The following is a 21,701-nucleotide window of genomic DNA, read 5'->3' as shown; positions in this document are numbered from 1 at the left end:
CCTATCCTCTTCTTATTATTCTAGTTTAGGACGTTGGGGATGTGACCTATCCTCTTATTATTATTCTAGTTTAGGACGTTGGGGATGTGACCTATCCTCTTCTTATTATTCTAGTTTAGGACGTTGGGGATGTGACCCATCCTCTTATTATTATTCTAGTTTAGGACGTTGGGGATGTGACCCATGACTCATCCTCTTATTATTATTCTAGTTTAGAACATTGTGGCTGTGACCCATCCTCTTATTATTATTCCTTTACTGTTACATTTGCACTTTGGTTGGATGCCACACTTATATTCGTTGTACTGTACTTGTGCTGTATAATGACAATTGAATCTAATCTAATCTAAATATAGAGATAGATAGAGATAGATAGATATAGATAGATAGAGAGATAGAGAGATAGAGAGAGATAGAGAGAGAACAGCCCATCTGGAGAGTGTCCACAGCGCGGCGGGGCAGACCTGTTACCACGGCAACTCAGCCAGGGACAGGAAGTAACGCAGAGATGAAGGGGGGGAGGGGGAGGAGAGAAGAAGGAAGATAGGAGGGACATAGGTAGGCGAGAATACATTGCATTATCCACTGTGATTGGCTGTCAACTGAGACGGGGGGGAGGGGTCATGAGATTCAAAGACAGACAAAAGACAAAACAAAGAGAGAGAGAGAGGTGTAGGAGGAGGGAGGGAGGGAGCAAGATATATTATGAGCACAAGCACCATACACACACACACACACGTACGTACGTACACACACACACACACACACACACACACACACACACACACACACACAAGTACGTATGTACGTACGTACGTACACACACACACACACACACACACACACACACACACACACACACACACACACACACACACACAGAGAGAGAGAGAGAGAGAGAGAGAGAGAGAGAGAGAGAGAGAGAGAGAGAGAGAGAGAGAGAGAGAGAGAGAGAGAGAGAGAGAGAGAGAGAGAGAGAGAGAGAGAGAGAGAGAGAGAGAGAGAGAAAATATTTAATAGATTTTAGAGTAAGGCTGTAATATAACATGTGGAAACAGTGAAGGGTCTGAATACTTTCTGGAGGCACTGTTTAAGTTCTTAAGTTCAGCAATGTTGTGTCTCATTTGTTATTATTCAATTGTTGTATTTGAACAGATAATAAAAGAAAAATCATATTGGCCATCGGACACCCTGCTCTCAAAATCTCAGTATCAACCCACTAGAGCACTAAAGGGTCATGGTGCTACAAGGAACACTGTATGTATCACCTTCATTTAAGGAGACCACCCACCTAGATAGGGAAAAAAATAATAAAGGATGAAATCATTTGCAAACATCTTAATTGTTTAGAATAGTCAAAAAAAGAAAAATAATGTACTAAAAAAAAATTTGTCGCATAATCGTATTACCCAATAAAGGGGCGTGGTCTATTCAAAATGGCCCAAACAAAACTTTGAAAAAATTGATGATATATAGATATTTTCTCATGGTTTTTCATGTTACTACATTAAAGGGGAACTATTTTACTATTTCTTTCACTATTTGGGCACTTTTACACAATTCCTGTGAGTCTATGGAACACCTCTGTAATATATATATTTTTTTTATTCATTGTTTTGTATTTCTAATCAAGTCCTCAAAAACAGCATTTTTCTACCTCAAGATCTCGAGCTGTTTTGAGCCTGGGCTCCTAAACCACTGCGGAGCGTCGTCTTCGCCTGAACATTAACATGCAGCGGTGTCTTTATGACATCACATATAGGCACATTTTCAAACGACTCAGTTCAGTGAGGGTGAATATTGTGAGAGGAGAATTGGAAGAATGCGCCAATATGAGAATTTTGAGACATAGATCATATTAATATAAGTTCACATAGCTAGGAAACAATGCTAAACACTCAAAAAGGCCACTTATAAGATAGTTCCCCTTTAACTACCAAACTTTTTGTTAGAAGATTTTTTGATATGCCACCCGAACAGGAATTTATGACCTTTTATGACCCCCTAGTCATAAAAAAAATAATTTTTTGCATACATTTTTTGTATAAAATGTTCAAAAAATCTGGATCCTTTGAAAAAATCCTCTAGCAAAAAGTTGTGGTATATGGATAGGAGGAAACGTGGCCAGTTTGGTGTATGGAGGTACTAGAATTTAAATTTTTTTGTATGTGTAATACAAACTCATAAAATCTCGTTTTGAGAAAAATGCCGTTAATGTTTTGTATGTTTGTAAATCAGGCTATGTATGACCTATCAACAAACCCTTTGGCACAAAGAAGCAAGATATAGATATGAATAAAGGTGGAAAGTTTGGTGTGTGTAGATGCTAGGGAAATGGTACATGTCTACCCTTTGGGAAAACGCCTTCAAAGTTCTGTATTGTAAAATGCCATACATTTCTTTTTGAAACCGCTATTTACAAACACAACACCCAATCAAACCATTAGTAATAGACAACCTAAACACATGCCTGATAACTGAATAACATAATAACATAATAATAATAATGCTGTAGTAGTAGTAACAGTGTAGTAACAAACAACACAACCGATTACTATACCCCCTAATAGGCAAAAAGATATTTGAATAGATATCACTATGAAACTTTCCCAGTTTGTTATGTGTATATAAACTAAGAAAAAATATATTGCAAGTTTTCCGAATTGTATGTTTATATGCAAATGAGGCACTTCCCCATTCAATATGTGCACATTTATGGATGTAATCATGCAAAATGAAGCAAAATAAGCAACTAACTTTTCTTGTCACTAGTTTGAAAGAAGACATGTAAAGGGGCAACATTATACAAAAATCTCAAAATTGCCCCAAAATCAGGAAAATTGTATTTTAGGTGGGTGGTCTCCCCTTAACATTCATGTTCAGAATCGATGCACCTGAGATCTGGAGACACAGAACAAGTTGGTAAGTTTCATGTCTGACTATCTTGTGTCAACAAAACCATTGGTTTCAGGTTACAAGCTCCAATACGCAATATTACATAAACAGGGAATCAAATATATCGGGGCCAAGCAGCACTGAACACTTAAGGGTACACATAGCACCTCCTTCTCCACGCGGCTAAGCTGCCAATAATAGCTGAGACAGAGCAACACACACACACAGCAACACACACACACACATACACACACACTTGACCTCCATGACCAATTTCAGCCTCCTAGAGCGAAACCGCTAGAGGGAGAGAAAATCTTTGTGGACCGACCAACCAATTGATCTATAGAGCTGCTGATCGACGGAGCAGCCAACAGATCGACCAACAGAGAGACCAACAGAGAGACCAACAGAGAGACCAGCAGATCGACCAACAGATCGACCAACAGATCGACCAGCAGAGAGAACAGCAGAGAGAACAGCAGAGAGACCAACAGAGAGACCAACAGAGAGAACAACAGAGAGACCAACAGAGAGACCAACATAGATAACAACAGAGAGACCAACAGAGAGACCAGCAGAGAGACCAACAGAGATAACAACAGAGAGACCAACAGAGAGACCAACAGAGAGACCAACAGAGAGACCAACTGAGAGAACAACAGAGACCAACAGAGAGACCAACTGAGAGAACAACAGAGAGACCAACAGAGAGACCAACAGAGAGAACAACAGAGAGACCAACAGAGATACCAACTGAGAAACCAACTGAGAGACCAACAGAGAGACCAACTGAGAGACCAACTGAGAGAACAACAGAGAGACCAACAGAGAGACCAACTGAAAGAACAACAGAGAGACCAACAGAGAGACCAACAGAGAGACCAACAGAGAGAACAACAGAGAGACCAACTGAGAGACCAACTGAGAGACCAACAGACCAACAGAGAGACCAACAGAGAGACCAACAGAGAGACCAACAGAGCGAACAACAGAGAGACCAACAGATAGACCAACAGAGAGAACAACAGAGAGACCAACAGAGAGACCAACTGAGAGACCAACTGAGAGAACAACAGAGAGACAAACAGAGAGACCAACTGAGAGAACAACAGAGAGACCAACTGAGAGACCAACTGAGAGAACAACAGAGAGACAAACAGAGAGACCAACTGAGAGAACAACAGAGAGACCAACTGAGAGACCAACTGAGAGACCAACAGAGAGACCAACAGAGAGACCAACATAGAGAACAACTGAGAGAACAACTGAGAGAACAACAGAGAGACCAACAGAGAGACCAACTGAGAGAACAACAGAGAGACCAACTGAGAGAACAACAGAGAGACCAACTGAGAGAACAACAGAGAGACCAACTGAGAGAACAACAGAGAGACCAACAGAGAGACCAACAGAGACCAACTGAGAGACCAACTGAGAGACCAACAGAGAGACCAACAGAGAGAACAGAGCGACCAACAGAGATACCAACAGAGAGACCAACTGAGAGACCAACAGAGAGACCAACAGAGAGACCAACATAGAGAACAACTGAAAGACCAACAGACCAACAGACCAACAGAGAGACCAACTGAGAGACCAACTGAGATACCAACAGACCAACAGACCAACAGAGAGACCAACTGAGAGACCAACTGAGAGACCAACAGACCAACAGACCAACAGAGAGACCAACTGAACGACCAACAGATACAATACAAAAATTGCAGTTCAAAGTGCTTCACAGCAGTAAAAAAAGAAAGACAGGCATAAAATGAGCACAGAATTGGCAGATCAAGAGCAATGCATACCAGGTCTTACCCGACGCCCCCGTACAATAGCGCGCTGTCTTTTCTTTTCGGCACTATTTTCTCATTTTTTGGCGGAGGGTAGGCCTGCCGCGATAAGCAATAAATCGATTAATTGCCGCGATAATTAAAATTAATGCAATGATTTTGACGGGCGCGATTAATTGCTATTTGCGCGTTTGTTTTAATGAGGCGGAACCAGTGCCCCTTGTCAGTCACTGTCCGTGTTGGGAGGCGGGCCGCTGGCTTTACTACAGAGCAGAGAGCACAGCACAGGAGCTCCGTGGGGCAACACCACATAGCTTAACTACATTTCTCAATAGTGTTGCTCCTTTTAACCAAGTAGCGTTATTTGTAGTGTAACGTTAGCGTTTTAACGTTAGTAGCTAACGTTAAAACTAACTTAAAGTTAGTTGTTCACCAACAATCTCAACATTTGTTTTATCATTAGCTCATGTCGATCTACTAGTAGCATCAGCAAGCTAACGTTAGCTGGCCCCAGTCCACTAGCAGCATGTCGATCTACCAGCAGCATCAGCAAGCTAACGTTAGCTGGCCCCAGTCCACTAGCAGCATGTCGATCTACCAGCAGCATCAGCAAGCTAACGTTAGCTGGCCCCAGCCCATTAGCAGCATGTCGAAGTAGTAGTAGCATCAGCAAGCTAACGTTAGCTGGCCCCAGTCCACCAGCAGCATCAGCAAGCTAGGATAATAACAACAATACTTCCGGTCCGGTCGGTGGGCTTCAAAATAAAAGTCTAAAACACCGGAAAAGACGGAGCGGTGGGCTTCAAAATAAAAGTTTTGGGAAATAAATTTCTAAAAAAAAAATTCTCTAACCGGTCGCAATAATATCGCTTATCGCGATATTTTCAGGGGCAATTAATCGCCCAGCAAAATTTGTTATCGTGGCAGGCCTAGCGGAGGGACACCTTTTTTGTGACCATATTAGGAACACCGGCCCCCACACACACAGCAAGTATCACTCCGCAGCTCTTTCCAGAAGTCTATAAAAACCTCCGTCGAACGCAGCTCGAGTTTTTCCAAACTTTCCCCCAGACCGAGCGGTCGCAGAATGAATTCTTACCGTGAAAACCTGGGCCCTATTCCCCGTACCTGGTTCAACTAAGTCGATCAAGAGTCCCATTATCCAGATTCAGTTAACGAGATGATTGAAGCCAGGCTATTCATGTTCCTCGAAGGCCGATTGACTCTCGTTAACTCAAACCAGACTTGACTACTCTGGATAATTGCGCGCGGCCGCGTCACCTTAAAAGGCATCAGAGGTCGATTGCAGAAATGCAGATGTCAGAGCGAAAATGTCAAAATCACAAGCAAATTTCGTCCACCCCGCGGAGCAGGAAATGCTCATGAGAACCTTTGAGGAATACAAAAGTATAATAATGTTGAAGTCCAACACTGCCACCGCTGCGAGGGCAAGGCAGCGTGCGTGGCAACACATTGCCGACAAGTTAAATGCGTAAGTGTTGGGCAAATGTATATTATTCATTATCACAACTTTCAGAATAAGTAGATACAAAAGCCCAAAGCGTATTCATATAATTGATATGGATTAATAGATACGTATATGAGGATATGTATTAGGTCAGACATTCAATACATTGAAGCAGTGAAATGAAATTGCGTGTGATCCTCTCTATTCTTACATTATTCATGAGTCCACCTTAATCATTTCCTACAATAATGATATGCTATGGTGTACTACTAACACTGTCATATAATTATGAGTGCTTTCAACCCCCATGTATAGAAACAACCCAGAGTCCAAAAGGACATGGGAGCAAGTAAAGACGAAGCACAAGAACATCATCCAGAATGGTGAGTGAGTGAATGAATACAATTTGTGCCATGGTATTGTATTGAACAGCTTGTCAATGTCGTATGATCCTTCATATTCCAGCAAACAAAAAGAGGGCCGACATGGCCAAGACGGGGGGAGGACCGAAGACTCCTGACTTCACTCCTGCGGAGGAGCTGGCCCTCCAGCACAACAGGGGAAGACCCATCATGGAGGGTGTAGCTGGGGGCAGCTCCTCCGGAGAGGTTGGGAGTGATACAAGGAGCCCTTATCTCAAAGGTATAGGTGCACTTCATTCTATGAGTTTCTTTCATAATTATTCATTTAGTTAACCATCGTCACATTTTGCAGTGTCTGGACCTTCCATGACCGTGCTGCAGCCACCACCCATGTTGGTCGGAGAGGAGACCACTGATGTAAGTTGATATTGCTGCATCATTGTGTAATGGTTCTATTTTAGCAATCAAAAAATCAATAATCAGAAGATTATTGAAAAATATCCCAAACCATTGCAATATTATCTACTGAATTATGTCGGTGTTTTTGGTAAATAATGTAATGTAAAAAGGGTATATAGCAATTATAAGCCTCTGCTTCAGCCTACACGTTTTCGGTCATTTTCTTTCTTTTATAAAAGGTTCTACTACATTGCTTTGCTTTGTAAAAGACCGAAATAAAACCATCAATTCATACATGTTCATTGTGTGTGTCTTTTAAAAAACCAAAGACAATTCTCCAAAGTTCCTAATAATTCCTAATTCACTAACAGTCCAGACGATGACGAGGACACTTTGACTGCGTGTTCGGGTGATGTGGTAAAAACAAGTTGTGGAAACTAATACTCCTATCCTGTGAGTGGTATTTGGACTAAATCAATGCATTCCTTTAGGCAGGTACTGAACCACGGCCGGAGCCTGCAGGCCCCTCTCACTCTGCTGGGGATGGGGAGGTGAGTTATCACTTAATACCCTCACATTGTGAGGGGAGGTCTGAGTTCAGTTGCCATCTGACCACCACACATTAATTTCCCGGCCACTTGGCCTCAACATTGGTGATGAGGCAGGTGGAGTCACAGATCATCTAAGATGAATTGCGGTCAAGTCATGGTTATTGTACAGTACATGGGTAGCCATACAGCAGGCAATTGCAAGGTCCATGATGACCCCTATGTTAAAACAAATATGATTGTTTTTATAGCAATGTAATTTGAGGGGAATTGTCATAAGTTGGCCTACCTGCACATTAATGCTGTGAAAGCCTTTTCGATTCACAAAATCACCCTCGTTTGGGCCAGAGGGTGCTTTGAGTTTGATGTGCGTGCAGTCCACTGCGCCAATGACATTTGGAAACTCTGCATAATAATAATGAGCTCCGTAAGGAATAGTGATATATAAATGCACTTTAATTAAATGGTGGAATATTGAATAACTCAATTACCCGCAATTCCATAGAAGCCCTCTTTGATTACATTCACTTGGACACGGCCAGGGAATGTAATGTAGTCATCCATGAACGTCTTCAAGGCCAAATATACTTTGCGAACAGCACGGCATGCAGCGGCTTTGCTGATGTTCTTCGCATCGCCTACGGTGTACAGAAAGGTACCACTGGCAAAGAAACGCAAGGCAATGCAGAGGGTCTGGGTGACACTCAACGCTCTGCTGCGGCGTGTTTGATTAACAAGGTATGGCCCGAGAAGGTCTTGGAGGAAAATGATTCCTTGTCTGCTAAATCTATAGCGCTCGTACAGGAACTCATTAGTATGAGCTAACGGATCTTGGCGATCCCTAAGCACTCTCTCTCTATGAAATGCTAATCGGACTATGATTGCTTCTTCGTCAATCGGATCTCTGAGGAAGGGACATGCCATTATTTGCGAGGGTGTGGCCACAATCCACGCATAACGTTTCAATTTATGCTTGAATGAAACAAAATCCAGGCGCTCCTCTCCTTCCTCGCTCCTCATCCACAGCGGAGAATATGAAAGGAATCAGAGCCAAACAAGCGATAGGTTTCAATCATTAAGGATATCCCCGCGGGATTCACATTTGCAATGCTGCGCGTTGTTAAAATAACCACATAATGTGTACATCGCACCTAGCGAGCGCCACGGTATATATAACGTGCATTATTTAGGACAAAGTGAATTTAGTATCAGCATTTTGGGTATATTTTACATTTCAAAAGCCCCCTCTGGAAGAATGGAGCACAAAAACGTAATTCAGAATGGTATAATGCAGATCCTAGAGTGTGAGAATCATTTCAGGAAGCGAGCTGTCATTTCTTTGCGGGGGCGTGGCCATGGTTCATCCGGCTAACTGAAGTTAACCCTGCTCCCGACCAGGCTCAAACTTTTTGATCTGTTGTCATGGTGATTTAGACAATCGAGCGTCTGGGAATGGGAAGGTCCGGCTTAAGTCAGGCTAGACCGAAAATTATCCGGCTAACTCACTTATCCAGGTACGGGGAATGGGGCCCAGCTCTCCTGTAGATTTCTAAACCACAGTGTAAGTACTGTTTATACTAATCTGTTGGACTTCTTATAGCATTCGTTAACTTGTATGACCGTCTATAGTGTTTGTGAGATGTTTTTCCAGAGATTCTGGTCATATTTTCCATCAAAAATCTTGTTTTGAAATGTACCGTGTGCGACTAGCAATTTCCCCCCAGGTAGAGTTACCTGTGAGTTGGCTAACATCAGCGCTAGCTGCAGGCTAGCTGCAGGCTAACGGCAACACAGTTGTCGTATTTATTTCGCAAATGCAGTGTTTTCAAATAAGCCACATTGCTGTATTTAGTGTATTCATTAGTGGGTCATATTCCTATATGTAACATATCTCATTTTATCAACCTAGAATTGACGGCAGTGTCTAGATGCTGGAACTAGCTCCCATGCTAGCGCAGATAAAACCTTCTAGAAGGGAGAGGTTCTAGAAGGAAGACATGGCTCTATGAAGATAATGGGGTAAGTTTGAAGAAAAATTTTAACACACACATGAACGTTTTATAATTATCATCACAATATGTACAAAAAATTTATAATTTTTTTTATCAAATCTAGTTTAATTAATGAATTAATAACTTTTGAACAATAGATGCTATTTCTAATCTGTCAGCTGTTCTATATTGCCAACAAGATTGTCTACATTCCATTCAATATACATAAATCTGATTTAAGCAAGGAAAGTTTAATTTAATACATTTTTATCTTCCAAGTTTAATTTCAACAAGTTCAAGTGCAACTACATATGAACCATAATAATAAAAATTATGATGATAATCATACACTTATTTTATATCATTGGAAAGCCCTAGTTGTTAGCTTTAAAATGGCACCAAATATGAGGTACTTTGAAATACCCAGTAACTAATAATCTATCACAAGCCAATGCAATATCATGTTCAGGGATTTCCTAAATATAAAATAGCTCTGGAAGAGTTAAGTGCAGACATAAAATAAGCATATAATAGACAATCACAAAGTGCTTCAGCACAGCAGTATTTTAGATGGCTGTCGTATATTCCACTTTTCCCCCACTCTAAGGTACATTATAGAACAATTACAGTTCTGAATTACTTTACAGAACAGTTCTGAATTACTTTACAGAACAGTTCTGAATTACTTTACAGAACAACAACAATAAGTATGTCTACATTTTTAGGCACAATAAATAATAAGAAAGCCCAGAACAGTACTTAGCTCTTAATAAATAAATAATGGTGTCTGACAGTTCTATGGCCATTTTAAAATAGAATATACAGAGTAAAATAGAATAGACAGAGAATAATGCAATAGTATTATGCAATAATAGTTCTCATCTACAGTACAACAATCACATAAAGGTTTGTATAACTGGAGTTAGTTGCCGTGTGCCAGACTGTGGCTGCCTAGTTAGGATGTGTGTGTGTGTGTGTGTGTGTGTGTGTGTGTGTGTGTGTGTGTGTGTGTGTGTGTGTGTGTGTGTGTGTGTGTGTGTGTGTGTGTGTGTGTGTGTGTGTGTGTGTGTGTGTGTGTGTGTGTGTGTGTGTGTGTGTGTATGGTAATGGGAGTGGCCTATAACACATGTGTGGTCGCAGGTATCGCAAATTCACACTTGCTATCTATCTCATGTAAAGCACTTTGAACTGCCTGTGTATATAGTCAAGTTAGACCGCGCTCACAAGTTCTCACACTGGGTGCTGTGATCCCATAAAGTTCAGTATATCAAAGCAGGGTAGCCGGACCAGCACTCACAGCCGGTCCTTAAAAGCCTGAGATTGTCTGAGGCAATTACAGAAAATGAATTTAAGTTTATGTTCGTAGAGTACCCGGTTACTCCTATTATTTACACTTTACCTAAAATCCATAAGGATATGATTAACCCTCCTGGTAGACCTATTGTTTCCGGTATTGGCTCTGCCACAGAAAAAATCTCTCAGTTCATTGATGCGCATATTAAGGATTTGGCCTCTTCTCAGCGTGGTTACTTGAAGGATACTACAACTTTTTTGAACAGGCTCTCATCCTACAACATTAGTCCTACAGACTTACTAGTTACCATAGATGTAGTCAGCCTTTACCCCAGCATTCCACATGCAGATGCGCTGGACGTGCTGAGTTTTTATTTAAACTCGAGGGAAGTATTACTCCCCCCTACAGAAGCGCTGGTTAGTTTAAAGGGGCTATGTATTGCTATTCCTAGCACTATTTGGGCAACTTTACACAATTCCTGTTAGTCTATTGAAGACATTTGTAAGTTTTTTTTCAAAAAAATGCATTGTTTTATATTTCTAATCAAGTACTCAAAACCATCATTTTTCAGCCTCAAGAAATCAGGCTGTTATGGCCTGGCTCCGCCCATAAGCACTTTGAGTGACAGTGCCACACAGTCTGCACTGGTAGAGGGAGGGAGGGAGGGAGGGGGGGGAGAGAGAGAGAGAGAGAGAGAGAGAGAGAGCGAGAGAGGGAGGGGGTGGGAGAGAGAGAGAGAGAGAGAAAAAAAAGACAGTCCGCCGGCAGCTTGTGGTTTTTTTTTTCTTTCTTTCAATCTCCCGTTTGCGTGTGTGGCACGCTGCAGGTCCCCCCCCCCCCCAAGTGCACTCTATCTCTCTCCCTCTCTCTTCCTTTCTCTCCCTCCGCCGGCAGCTTGTGGTTTTTTTTTTCTTTCTTTCAATCTCCCGTTTGCGTGTGTGGCGCGCTGCAGGGCCCCCCCCCCCCCCCCCAAGTGCTCTCTATCTCTCTCCCTCTCTCTTCCTTTCTCTCCCTCCGCCGGCAGCTTGTGTTTTTTTTTTCTTTTTTTCAATCTCCCGTTTGCGTGTGTGGCGCGCTGCAGGTCCCCCCCCCCCCCCCCCCCCCCAAGTGCTCTCTATCTCTCTCCCTCTCTCTTCCTTTCTCTCCCTCTCTCTTCCTTTCTCTCCCTCTCGAGTATAAGGAAATGGTTTCGCTGTGTACAGTCAGTCTAGGTAGAATGGGGGCGGGCATTAGCTCCAACCACAGAGCCAATCGCATCACTGTGCGCTACCCAGCGGCCATATGACGCGTATTGGCCGTTCAAAAAAAATATGACCTGATTTACTAGACGAGGAAAGGGGCTGGGCTGAATCTGAGCAATCCGCCAATATGGTATTTAGACCCTAAAACACATTGATACGAACTCCTATTACTATAATACAATGCTAGAGACTGAAAAATGACATTTATAATACATAATACATTATACATTATACATTATACATTATAATAAATTTAACCGATCTAGTTCTAACTAGAAATTATTTTAGATTCCAAGATAAATACTATTTACAAAACAGAGGCCTCAGCATGGGCTCTCCAGCCGCTGTGAACCTAGCCAATCTTTATATGTCCAAATATGAAGTGGATCATATCTATAATAATAACCCGTTTGAGAAATGTGTCAAATCGTATATGCGCTATATTGACGATCTGTTTTTTATTTGGTCTGGTTCATCATCCGAACTTTTTGCCTTCCTTGAGTACCTGAACTCCTGTAGAAGAACGATAAAGTTTACATTAAAGTTTGATATGTATAATTTACCCTTCCTCGATGTTTTGATCAAGAAAGCCCCAGATGGCATCTCATTACACACAGAGGTTTTTAAAAAGGAGACGGATCGTAACTCGTTCTTGCATTATTATAGTTATCACACCCCAGCCTTGAAGAACAGTCTTCCTTATAGCCAAATACTTTGCTATAAGAGAATATGTGATACTGACGATACATTTATTGCACAAGCAAAGGTACTCCGTGGCAGTTTCCACGAGAGAGGATATAGTGCTGATTTGACACTAAAAGCCTTTAATAAAACCAAGCATATCGACAGGGCCACGTTGTTTACCCCCAGAAAGAAAGAAGATAAACCTGACAAAGTATCTTTCGTGTCTACTTACAGCCCTATTACGAGAGACACGCGGAGTATTGTCAATAAACATTGGCATATTCTGCAGTCCGACCCTCTCATAGGGACAGCGTTTCAGCATTCGCCTAACTATTTTTACAAGAGACAAGCGAATTTATCTAATCTCCTAGTCAAAACTGATTTGCCCTTAAAGAAACCTTCTCATTTTATGTCCAACATCCCAGATGGAAATTTTCCCTGCCAATCCTGTGTTCAGTGCCAGGGTATGAAAGATAAATTTTCCGCACATCCAAAAACGGGGAAAAATATCCCAGTCAAAGGACGGATTACGTGTAATTCGTCCAATCTGGTGTATTTGCTAAAATGTCCTTGTAATTTTTCCTATGTGGGCAAAACAACGAGAGCCTTTAAATCAAGAATAAGTGAACACAAATGTGCTGTGAGGAATTTAGATGTCAAGTCATCGGTAGCTCGACATTTCTCTAAGTGTAAGCATACCGTCAACGACCTCAAATATATGGGACTAGAGTTAGTACTCAGGCCAGCGCGAGGTGGAGACAGACACAAGCTGCTGCTGCAACGTGAATGTTATTATATCCACCTGTTCAATTGTATCGAACCTAAAGGAATGAATGAAGAAAACGTCTTAACCTGTTTCCTTTAACCTCCTTACTCCCACATTGTTATTTCTGGTCTGATTAAAGATGTTGTTTGTTGCCAAACTAGAGGCATGATTCACAAAGATGCCCAATGGATAATTTGAAATTAATTAATTCAATTAAGTAAAGTGGCTCAATTAGCCCTATAAATTAAAGGGCATGCTATATGTTATCAAGTTTCTGGTCATTTTGTTTTGTTTCGTTTTGTATTGTATTGTTTATAAATATTTATTGATGATAGATATAGATATATCTATACATATGTATAAATTATGATTGGACTCTATTTGATAGGTCATTCATTTAGTCATATTGCATAGGCACACCTGCGCTGTGATGTCATTTCCTGCCGTGTCATTTACCTGCCAGGTGTATTTAACCATCACCTTGAATGCATTTCCAGTGCTAGCCATACCACTGATGAAGGACATTGTCCGAAACATGTCTGCTTTTGATTCAAACTGCCTGTGTATGTAATGTGCTATACCTACACTTGCCTTGTCTGGCCTAACGCCAGTGGTTTGGTCAAGGGAAATGGCGGGGGTATGTAGCTAGCATGCATGTCAAATCAAATCAAATCAAATCAAATCAAATGTATTTGTAAGGCCCGACAACACATGTTAATGTCCCCATGGGCCAGACACGTCTTCTTTAAACAAGTCAAGAAGAGACATCACAATAAATCAAGAACAAAACAAAAACACCATGAAGTCCAAAATCAAATGTAAAATAAATAAATGAATGCAACACTCCCAGACATACCCCACGCGAAGGTAAGGAAAAACTCACTAAGACAGTGGTTCTCAAACTTTTTACACCAAGTACCACCTGAGAACGTAGCTGGCTCTCCAAGTACCACCATATGACCGGCATTAAAATACAGTCTATTCAGCTATGCACAGTTCACGCAGGAGGCAAATGTATTCCTAATACCATTATTTATTGTTAACTTTTGTCAGACACAGCCACAATGTACAAAGGGATAGCACTAGAACTAGCAAACGCTTCCACACAACTCATACAATGCAAGGGGCATTGAGAACATAATAACTAACATTCTCACATAGCAAGTGAGAAAATTAAGAACAACTGTATTTCAGCAAATGTACTTAACTCTCTCTCTATCTCTCTCTCTCTCTCTCTCTCACACACAGCAAGCAATTGTCCGTCATTCTCTCTCACACACACACACACACACACACACACACACACACACACACACACACACACACACACACACACACACACACACACACACACACACACTCACACACACACACACACACACACACACACACACAATTATTTTGTTACAAAAACTTAATTTCCTGCATTCTGGTGCAGGAATTTTTGAATTTTTACCCTTTAAATGCCAGTGTTTGTGATGGGCATCACAAATTATTGTAAAAACGAAAAGAAAACACATATTCAATACATTTTTGAATGTTTACCCTTTAAATGCCAGTTTGTGTGATGGCATCACAAATTATTGTTAAAAAAAAACACACAAAAAGTTAAATATTTACAATATATCAAATGCAAAGTAATTTTTTCTGGGGGGGATTATTACAGGCTATGCATGTGTCAATGATTAGCAGCAACACATATTTTGATGGATTTTTTGTAATGTCAGATTTAACACCAACTCTTTTCAGAAATGTGGGAGTATTTCATTTTTTATCTGACATAAATGGTTATGATCAGGGCTGAAGTTGAATTAAAGATTTATGACTGTTTAGACTGCATTACTCTCTGTCACAGTGGTCTCCTGGTTGTTCCCCACTTAGATTATCTAACTATCGCGCTGCCGCAACCAGAAACACTGGCCTGGCCTGCTTCTAAGTTCAGTGACCTGACTGCAAAAAAAGAAATTTGGTACCAGCAGTACCACCAAGTACCACAGTTTGAGAACCACTGCACTAAGAAATCCTACCAATAGGAAAAAACCACCAATGTGGAGGGGAGAAAGTAACCAATGTGGAGGAGAGAAGCCAATGTGGAGGAGAGAAACCAATGTGGAGGAGAGAAACCAATGTGGAGGAGAGAAACCAATGTGGAGGAGAGAAACCAATGTGGAGGGGAGAAACCAATGTGGAGGAGAGAAACCAATGTGGAGGGGAGAAACCAATGTGGAGGAGATAAACCAATGTGGAGGAGAGAAGCCAATGTGGAGGAGAGAAACCAATGTGGAGGAGAGGAGAGAAACCAATGTGGAGGAGAGAAACCAATGTGGAGTAGAGAAACCAATGTGGAGGAGTGGAGAGAAACCAATGTGGAGGAGAGAAACCAATGTGGAGGAGAGAAACCAATGTGGAGGAGTGGAGAGAAACCAATGTGGAGGAGAGAAACCAATGTGGAGGAGAGAAACCAATGTGGAGGAGAGGAGAGAAACCAATGTGGAGGAGATAAACCAATGTGGAGGAGAGAAACCAATGTGGAGGAGAGGAGAGAAACCAATGTGGAGGAGATAAACCAATGTGGAGGAGAGAAACCAATGTGGAGGAGTGGAGAGAAACCAATGTGGAGGAGAGAAGCCAATGTGGAGGAGAGAAACCAATGTGGAGGAGAGAAACCAATGTGGAGGAGAGAAACCAATGTGGAGGGGAGAAACCAATGTGGAGGAGAGAAACCAATGTGGAGGAGAGAAACCAATGTGGAGGAGAGAAACCAATGTGGAGGAGAGAAGCCAATGTGGAGGAGAGAAACCAATGTGGAGGAGATAAACCAATGTGGAGGAGAGAAACCAATGTGGAGGAGAGAAACCAATGTGGAGGAGAGAAACCAATGAGGAGAGAAACCAATGTGGAGGAGAGAAACCAATGTGGAGGAGAGAAGCCAAAGTGGAGGAGAGAAACCAATGTGGAGGAGAGGAGAGAAACCAATGTGGAGGAGAGAAACCAATGTGGAGGAGAGGAGAGAAACCAATGTGGAGGAGAGAAACCAATGTGGAGGAGAGGAGAGAAACCAATGTGGAGGAGAGAAACCAATGTGGAGGAGAGAAACCAATGTGGAGGAGTGGAGAGAAACCAATGTGGAGGAGAGAAACCAATGTGGAGGAGAGAAACCAATGTGGAGGAGAGGAGAGAAGCCAATGTGGAGGAGAGAAACCAATATGGAGGAGAGAAGCCAATGTGGAGGAGAGAAGCCAATGTGAAGGAGAGGAGAGAAGCCAATGTGGAGGAGAGAAGCCAATGTGGAGGAGAGAAACCAATGTGGAGGAGAGAAACCAATGAGGAGAGAAACCAATGTGGAGGAGAGAAACCAATGTGGAGGAGAGAAACCAATGTGGAGGAGAGAAGCCAAAGTGGAGGAGAGATACCAATGTGGAGGAGAGGAGAGAAACCAATGTGGAGGAGAGAAACCAATGTGGAGGAGAGGAGAGAAACCAATGTGGAGGAGATAAACCAATGTGGAGGAGAGGAAAGAAACCAATGTGGAGCAGAGAAACCAATGTGGAGGAGAGAAGCCAATGTGGAGGAGAGAAACCAATGTGGAGCAGAGAAACCAATGTGGAGGAGAGAAGCCAATGTGGAGGAGATAAACCAATGTGGAGGAGAGAAACCAATGTGGAGGAGAGAAGCCAATGTGGAGGAGAGAAACCAATGTGGAGGAGATAAACCAATGTGGAGGAGAGAAACCAATGTGGAGGAGAGAAACCAATGTGGAGGAGAGAAACCAATGAGGAGAGAAACCAATGTGGAGGAGAGAAACCAATGTGGAGGAGAGAAGCCAAAGTGGAGGAGAGAAACCAATGTGGAGGAGAGGAGAGAAACCAATGTGGAGGAGAGAAACCAATGTGGAGGAGAGGAGAGAAACCAATGTGGAGGAGAGAAACCAATGTGGAGGAGAGGAGAGAAACCAATGTGGAGGAGAGAAACCAATGTGGAGGAGAGAAACCAATGTGGAGGAGTGGAGAGAAACCAATGTGGAGGAGAGAAACCAATGTGGAGGAGAGAAACCAATGTGGAGGAGAGGAGAGAAGCCAATGTGGAGGAGAGAAACCAATATGGAGGAGAGAAGCCAATGTGGAGGAGAGAAGCCAATGTGAAGGAGAGGAGAGAAGCCAATGTGGAGGAGAGAAGCCAATGTGGAGGAGAGAAACCAATGTGGAGGAGAGAAACCAATGAGGAGAGAAACCAATGTGGAGGAGAGAAACCAATGTGGAGGAGAGAAACCAATGTGGAGGAGAGAAGCCAAAGTGGAGGAGAGATACCAATGTGGAGGAGAGGAGAGAAACCAATGTGGAGGAGAGAAACCAATGTGGAGGAGAGGAGAGAAACCAATGTGGAGGAGATAAACCAATGTGGAGGAGAGGAAAGAAACCAATGTGGAGCAGAGAAACCAATGTGGAGGAGAGAAGCCAATGTGGAGGAGAGAAACCAATGTGGAGCAGAGAAACCAATGTGGAGGAGAGAAGCCAATGTGGAGGAGAGAAACCAATGTGGAGGAGAGAAACCAATGTGGAGGAGAGAAACCAATGTGAAGGAGAGAAACCAATGTGAAGGAGAGAAACCAATGTGAAGGAGAGAAACCAATGTGAAGGAGAGGGGAGAAACCAATGTCTTTTATGGTTTCTACAGCTTCTACATGCGTTTGGATCTATAGAGCTGTTCACTCTGCTAGCAGTCAGAGACAGGGAGCAGCCTGCTCGTCAGCGTGAGTACATGTGGTCACATGGTGACACAAAGCTCTAACTAGACGGCTCACATCTGCTTCCTGAGCAGCACACACACACGCACGCACGCACGCACGACACACACACACACACACACACACACACACACACACACACACACACACACACACACACACACACACACACACACACACACACACACACACACACACACACACACACACACACACACACACACACACACACACACACACACACACACACACACACACACACACACACACACCACCATGTCCTCTGCCCTGTGTGTTGTCCACTTTGAACATGGATTGTTGGATGCTTGTTTCCTGTAATACAATCATCATGGTTGAAAATGATTTTCCTTTCTTTTATACTGTCGCAAAGGACATGTTTTTTTTATGAATATACAGTATGCATGTATACGTTCGTACTGACTATTATGGACTTTGCTACTAAGGAATCTACCTTGCCTATACTACCTACTACACTAATATAATGTCTATACTACTATGCACTCAAGTCTGTAGCACTCGAGTTCAACACTGTTTGACAAACAACGTTACTTACTCTTAGTTGCCAGAGTTGTACCCTTCCTGCTGACTTGTTGTCCAACATCTATGAACTGTTGACATTTTAAATATGTGCATTGTGTTTTTTCTGCAGTTCAGCTGTGACAACAACCCTCCCTCCTGAAAAAAGCCATTCAGAATTGCAGTGTGAAGATAAATCTTCTCTTTTCAACCTAAAGTTGAACTTAAAATATGTTTCTGACAACATTTTAATGGCATGCTTGCTATACTATTGCTGGATCTTAAGTCATATTTGATCTGCGACGTCTAGTCTGAAAGTTGGTTTTGAATTTCGTTTGACGTACAGGCTTGCACGCTACTGCTACAGTAGATGTACGATAATGATCATATTTGTGTGATAAAAGCAGCTTGCTTGTTACAGGCGCAGAAACAGCCCATTGAGAACAGGTATAGAGGCTGTTAGAATGCATAAACTTTAAATACATGTTTAGGGAACTTCAAATACCAATATGAACTTGTTGAAAAGGACTCAAATATGTGGCCTTTAAGTAAAATTAGCTGCTGTGGAATGATCCCTTTGTGTTTTCTTTAGTTTTTCACCTAAATGACAAGAAAGCAAACAGCCACAGGACCAGAGCTCTGAGTGTTAGCGACTAATAACTGCCATCAATTATTCAGTACAAATTTGCTGCCACCGCGTCACATTACCATCTCCTCCATGTCCTGCCTGTATTTACTCTGTGCAGACTGAAAAATGGATAACAAATAAAAATGATTAATCCATTGGTTCTGTCATGTAGAGACAGAGTGTATAGAGACCTACTGTCTGACCATGATTATAGAGTGTAGAAACACACTGTCTGACTGTGATTATAGAGTGTACACCTGCTGTCTGACTGTGATTATAGAGTGTACACCTGCTGTCTGACTGTGATTATAGAGTGTAGAAACACACTGTCTTACTGTGATTATACGGTAGAATGTACACCTACAGTCTGACTGTGATTGCAGTGTGTACACCTACTGTCTGACTGTGATTATGGAGTATAGAGAGTGTAGCTACTGTTTGACTGTGATTATAGTGTGTAAACAGCTACTGTTTGACTGTGATTATAGAATGTAAACAGCTACTGTTTGACTGTGATTATAGAGTGTAAACAGCTACTGTTTGACTGTGATTATAGAATGTAAACAGCTACTGTTTGACTGTGATTATCGAATGTAAACAGCTATTGTTTGACTGTGATTATAGAATGTAAACAGCTACTGTTTGACTGGGATTATAGAATGTAAACAAGCTACTGTTTGACTGGGATTATAGAATGTAAACAAGCTACTGTTTGACTGTGATTATAGAATGTAAACAGCTACTGTTTGACTGTGATTATAGAATGTAAACAGCTACTGTTTGACTGTGATTATCGAATGTAAACAGCTACTGTTTGACTGTGATTATAGAATGTAAACAAGCTACTGTTTGACTGGGATTATAGAATGTAAACAGCTACTGTTTGACTGTGATTATAGAATGTAAACAGCTACCGTTTTACTGTGATTAAAGAATATAGACGCCTACTGTCTGACTGTGATTATAGAATAAGGACATCTATGGTCAGACTGTGATTATAGAGTGTAGACAGTGAGAATTGAATGATCATTTGAAATAAGTGGGGGTGCACTGCTCCTTTGCACACTTTACTGAATGTATCCCTTGGAAGAGGGATACTTTTGTTAACATATTGTTCACAAATAACCGACAGCCAGACAGAAAAACACACAGCAGGGTACTTCGAGAGGAGCTTGTTTTGCAAGCACCTAAGAAAACCCTACAGTATGAGTTGTTACTGGAGGCCAGTCTCACCCAGGTGGGGTATCTCCCGGGCCTTTCTGTGTGGAGTTTGCATGTTCTCCCCGTGCTCGCAAGGATTTCCCCTCCCGATAGGATAAACCAATGGAAAAACATGCACAACAGATCGCTAACACTGTCGTGTCCCTGACAAAGACGGACAGGAGCACTTGGATTGGTCCCCGGGGCGCGGCCCCACGCCGCAGCCCGTATCTGCTCCCTGCTGCCCTTGGGAGAAAGGACGACGGGATGGGTCAGCGCAGAGACTCAATTTCATCGGCGACCCAAAAGAAATTGCATGTGTGTCCTGTGTGTGCCGCCCATCGCATGTGTGTGTCACTGCATGATGAATAAAGACTTCTTCAAAAAGTCGAGTTTATTATTATTATTATTATCTTAGTGTGCTGGGGGTCAGTTCATTACCTGGAGGCCCTCGATGGCCAGTCGCAACATGCTGGGGTCAGTTTGGACGCCTGTTTGAATGTGAAGTTGCTCCAGTCGATGGTTAGGATGAAGCCGTTGACTTGGAGCTCTGGGTCTCGATCATGGACTCCAGGACAGCAGGATAGCCCGAGGATGTCCACAAAGGTATACCTGGGATAGAGGGAGAGAGAGAGAGAGAGAGAGAGAGAGAGAGAGAGAGAGAGAGAGAGAGAGAGAGAGAGAGAGAGAGAGAGAGAGAGAGAGAAGAGAGAGAGAGAGAGAGAGAGAGAGAGAGAGAGAGAGAGAGAGAGAGAGAGAGAGAGAGAGAGAGAGAGAGAGAGAAAGAGAGAGAGAGTCAATGTGGAGAATGTGGAGATGTACCTTTTGTGTCTCTTTGTGTTATATTTAAAGGGTAACACCACCAAAATTAAGAATTTCATTGGAAAGTTCAAGGAGGGAACAATAATAATAATAATTGATATGACATTTCAACGCTGTATCTTCATCATAGGCTGTGTGTACATACATGTCATGCCAATAAATCTCATTAAATATAACTTAATAGAGAGAAGAGAGAAGAGAGAGAAAGAAGAGAGAGAAGAGAGAGAAAGAGAGAGAGAGAGAGAGAGAGAGAGAGAGAGAGAGAGAGAGAGAGAGAGAGAGAGAGAGAGAGAGAGAGAGAGGAGAAGAGAGAGAGAGAGAGGGTGAGA

At 42.2% G+C, this 21,701-nt stretch overlaps 1 protein-coding gene across 1 annotated transcript in view; it reads right to left on the bottom strand.

Annotated features, from left to right (window-relative positions):
- Nucleotides 1-21,701, bottom strand: part of LOC311228272 (clavesin-2-like) — a gene marked incomplete at both ends in the record, with an annotated part of 76,922 nt that overhangs the window by 35,417 nt on the left and 19,804 nt on the right. Inside the window, 3 exon segments of the mRNA XM_084314180.1 lie at nt 20,992-21,023; nt 21,026-21,106; nt 21,109-21,118. Coding sequence (XP_084170306.1) covers nt 20,992-21,023; nt 21,026-21,106; nt 21,109-21,118 — 123 coding nt within the window.

This window comes from Notolepis coatsorum (assembly GCF_963971535.1).
Source record: "Notolepis coatsorum genome assembly, chromosome: 5".
Lineage (NCBI taxonomy): Eukaryota > Metazoa > Chordata > Actinopteri > Aulopiformes > Paralepididae > Notolepis > Notolepis coatsorum.
This window is presented reverse-complemented; position numbering and strand designations above follow the sequence as displayed.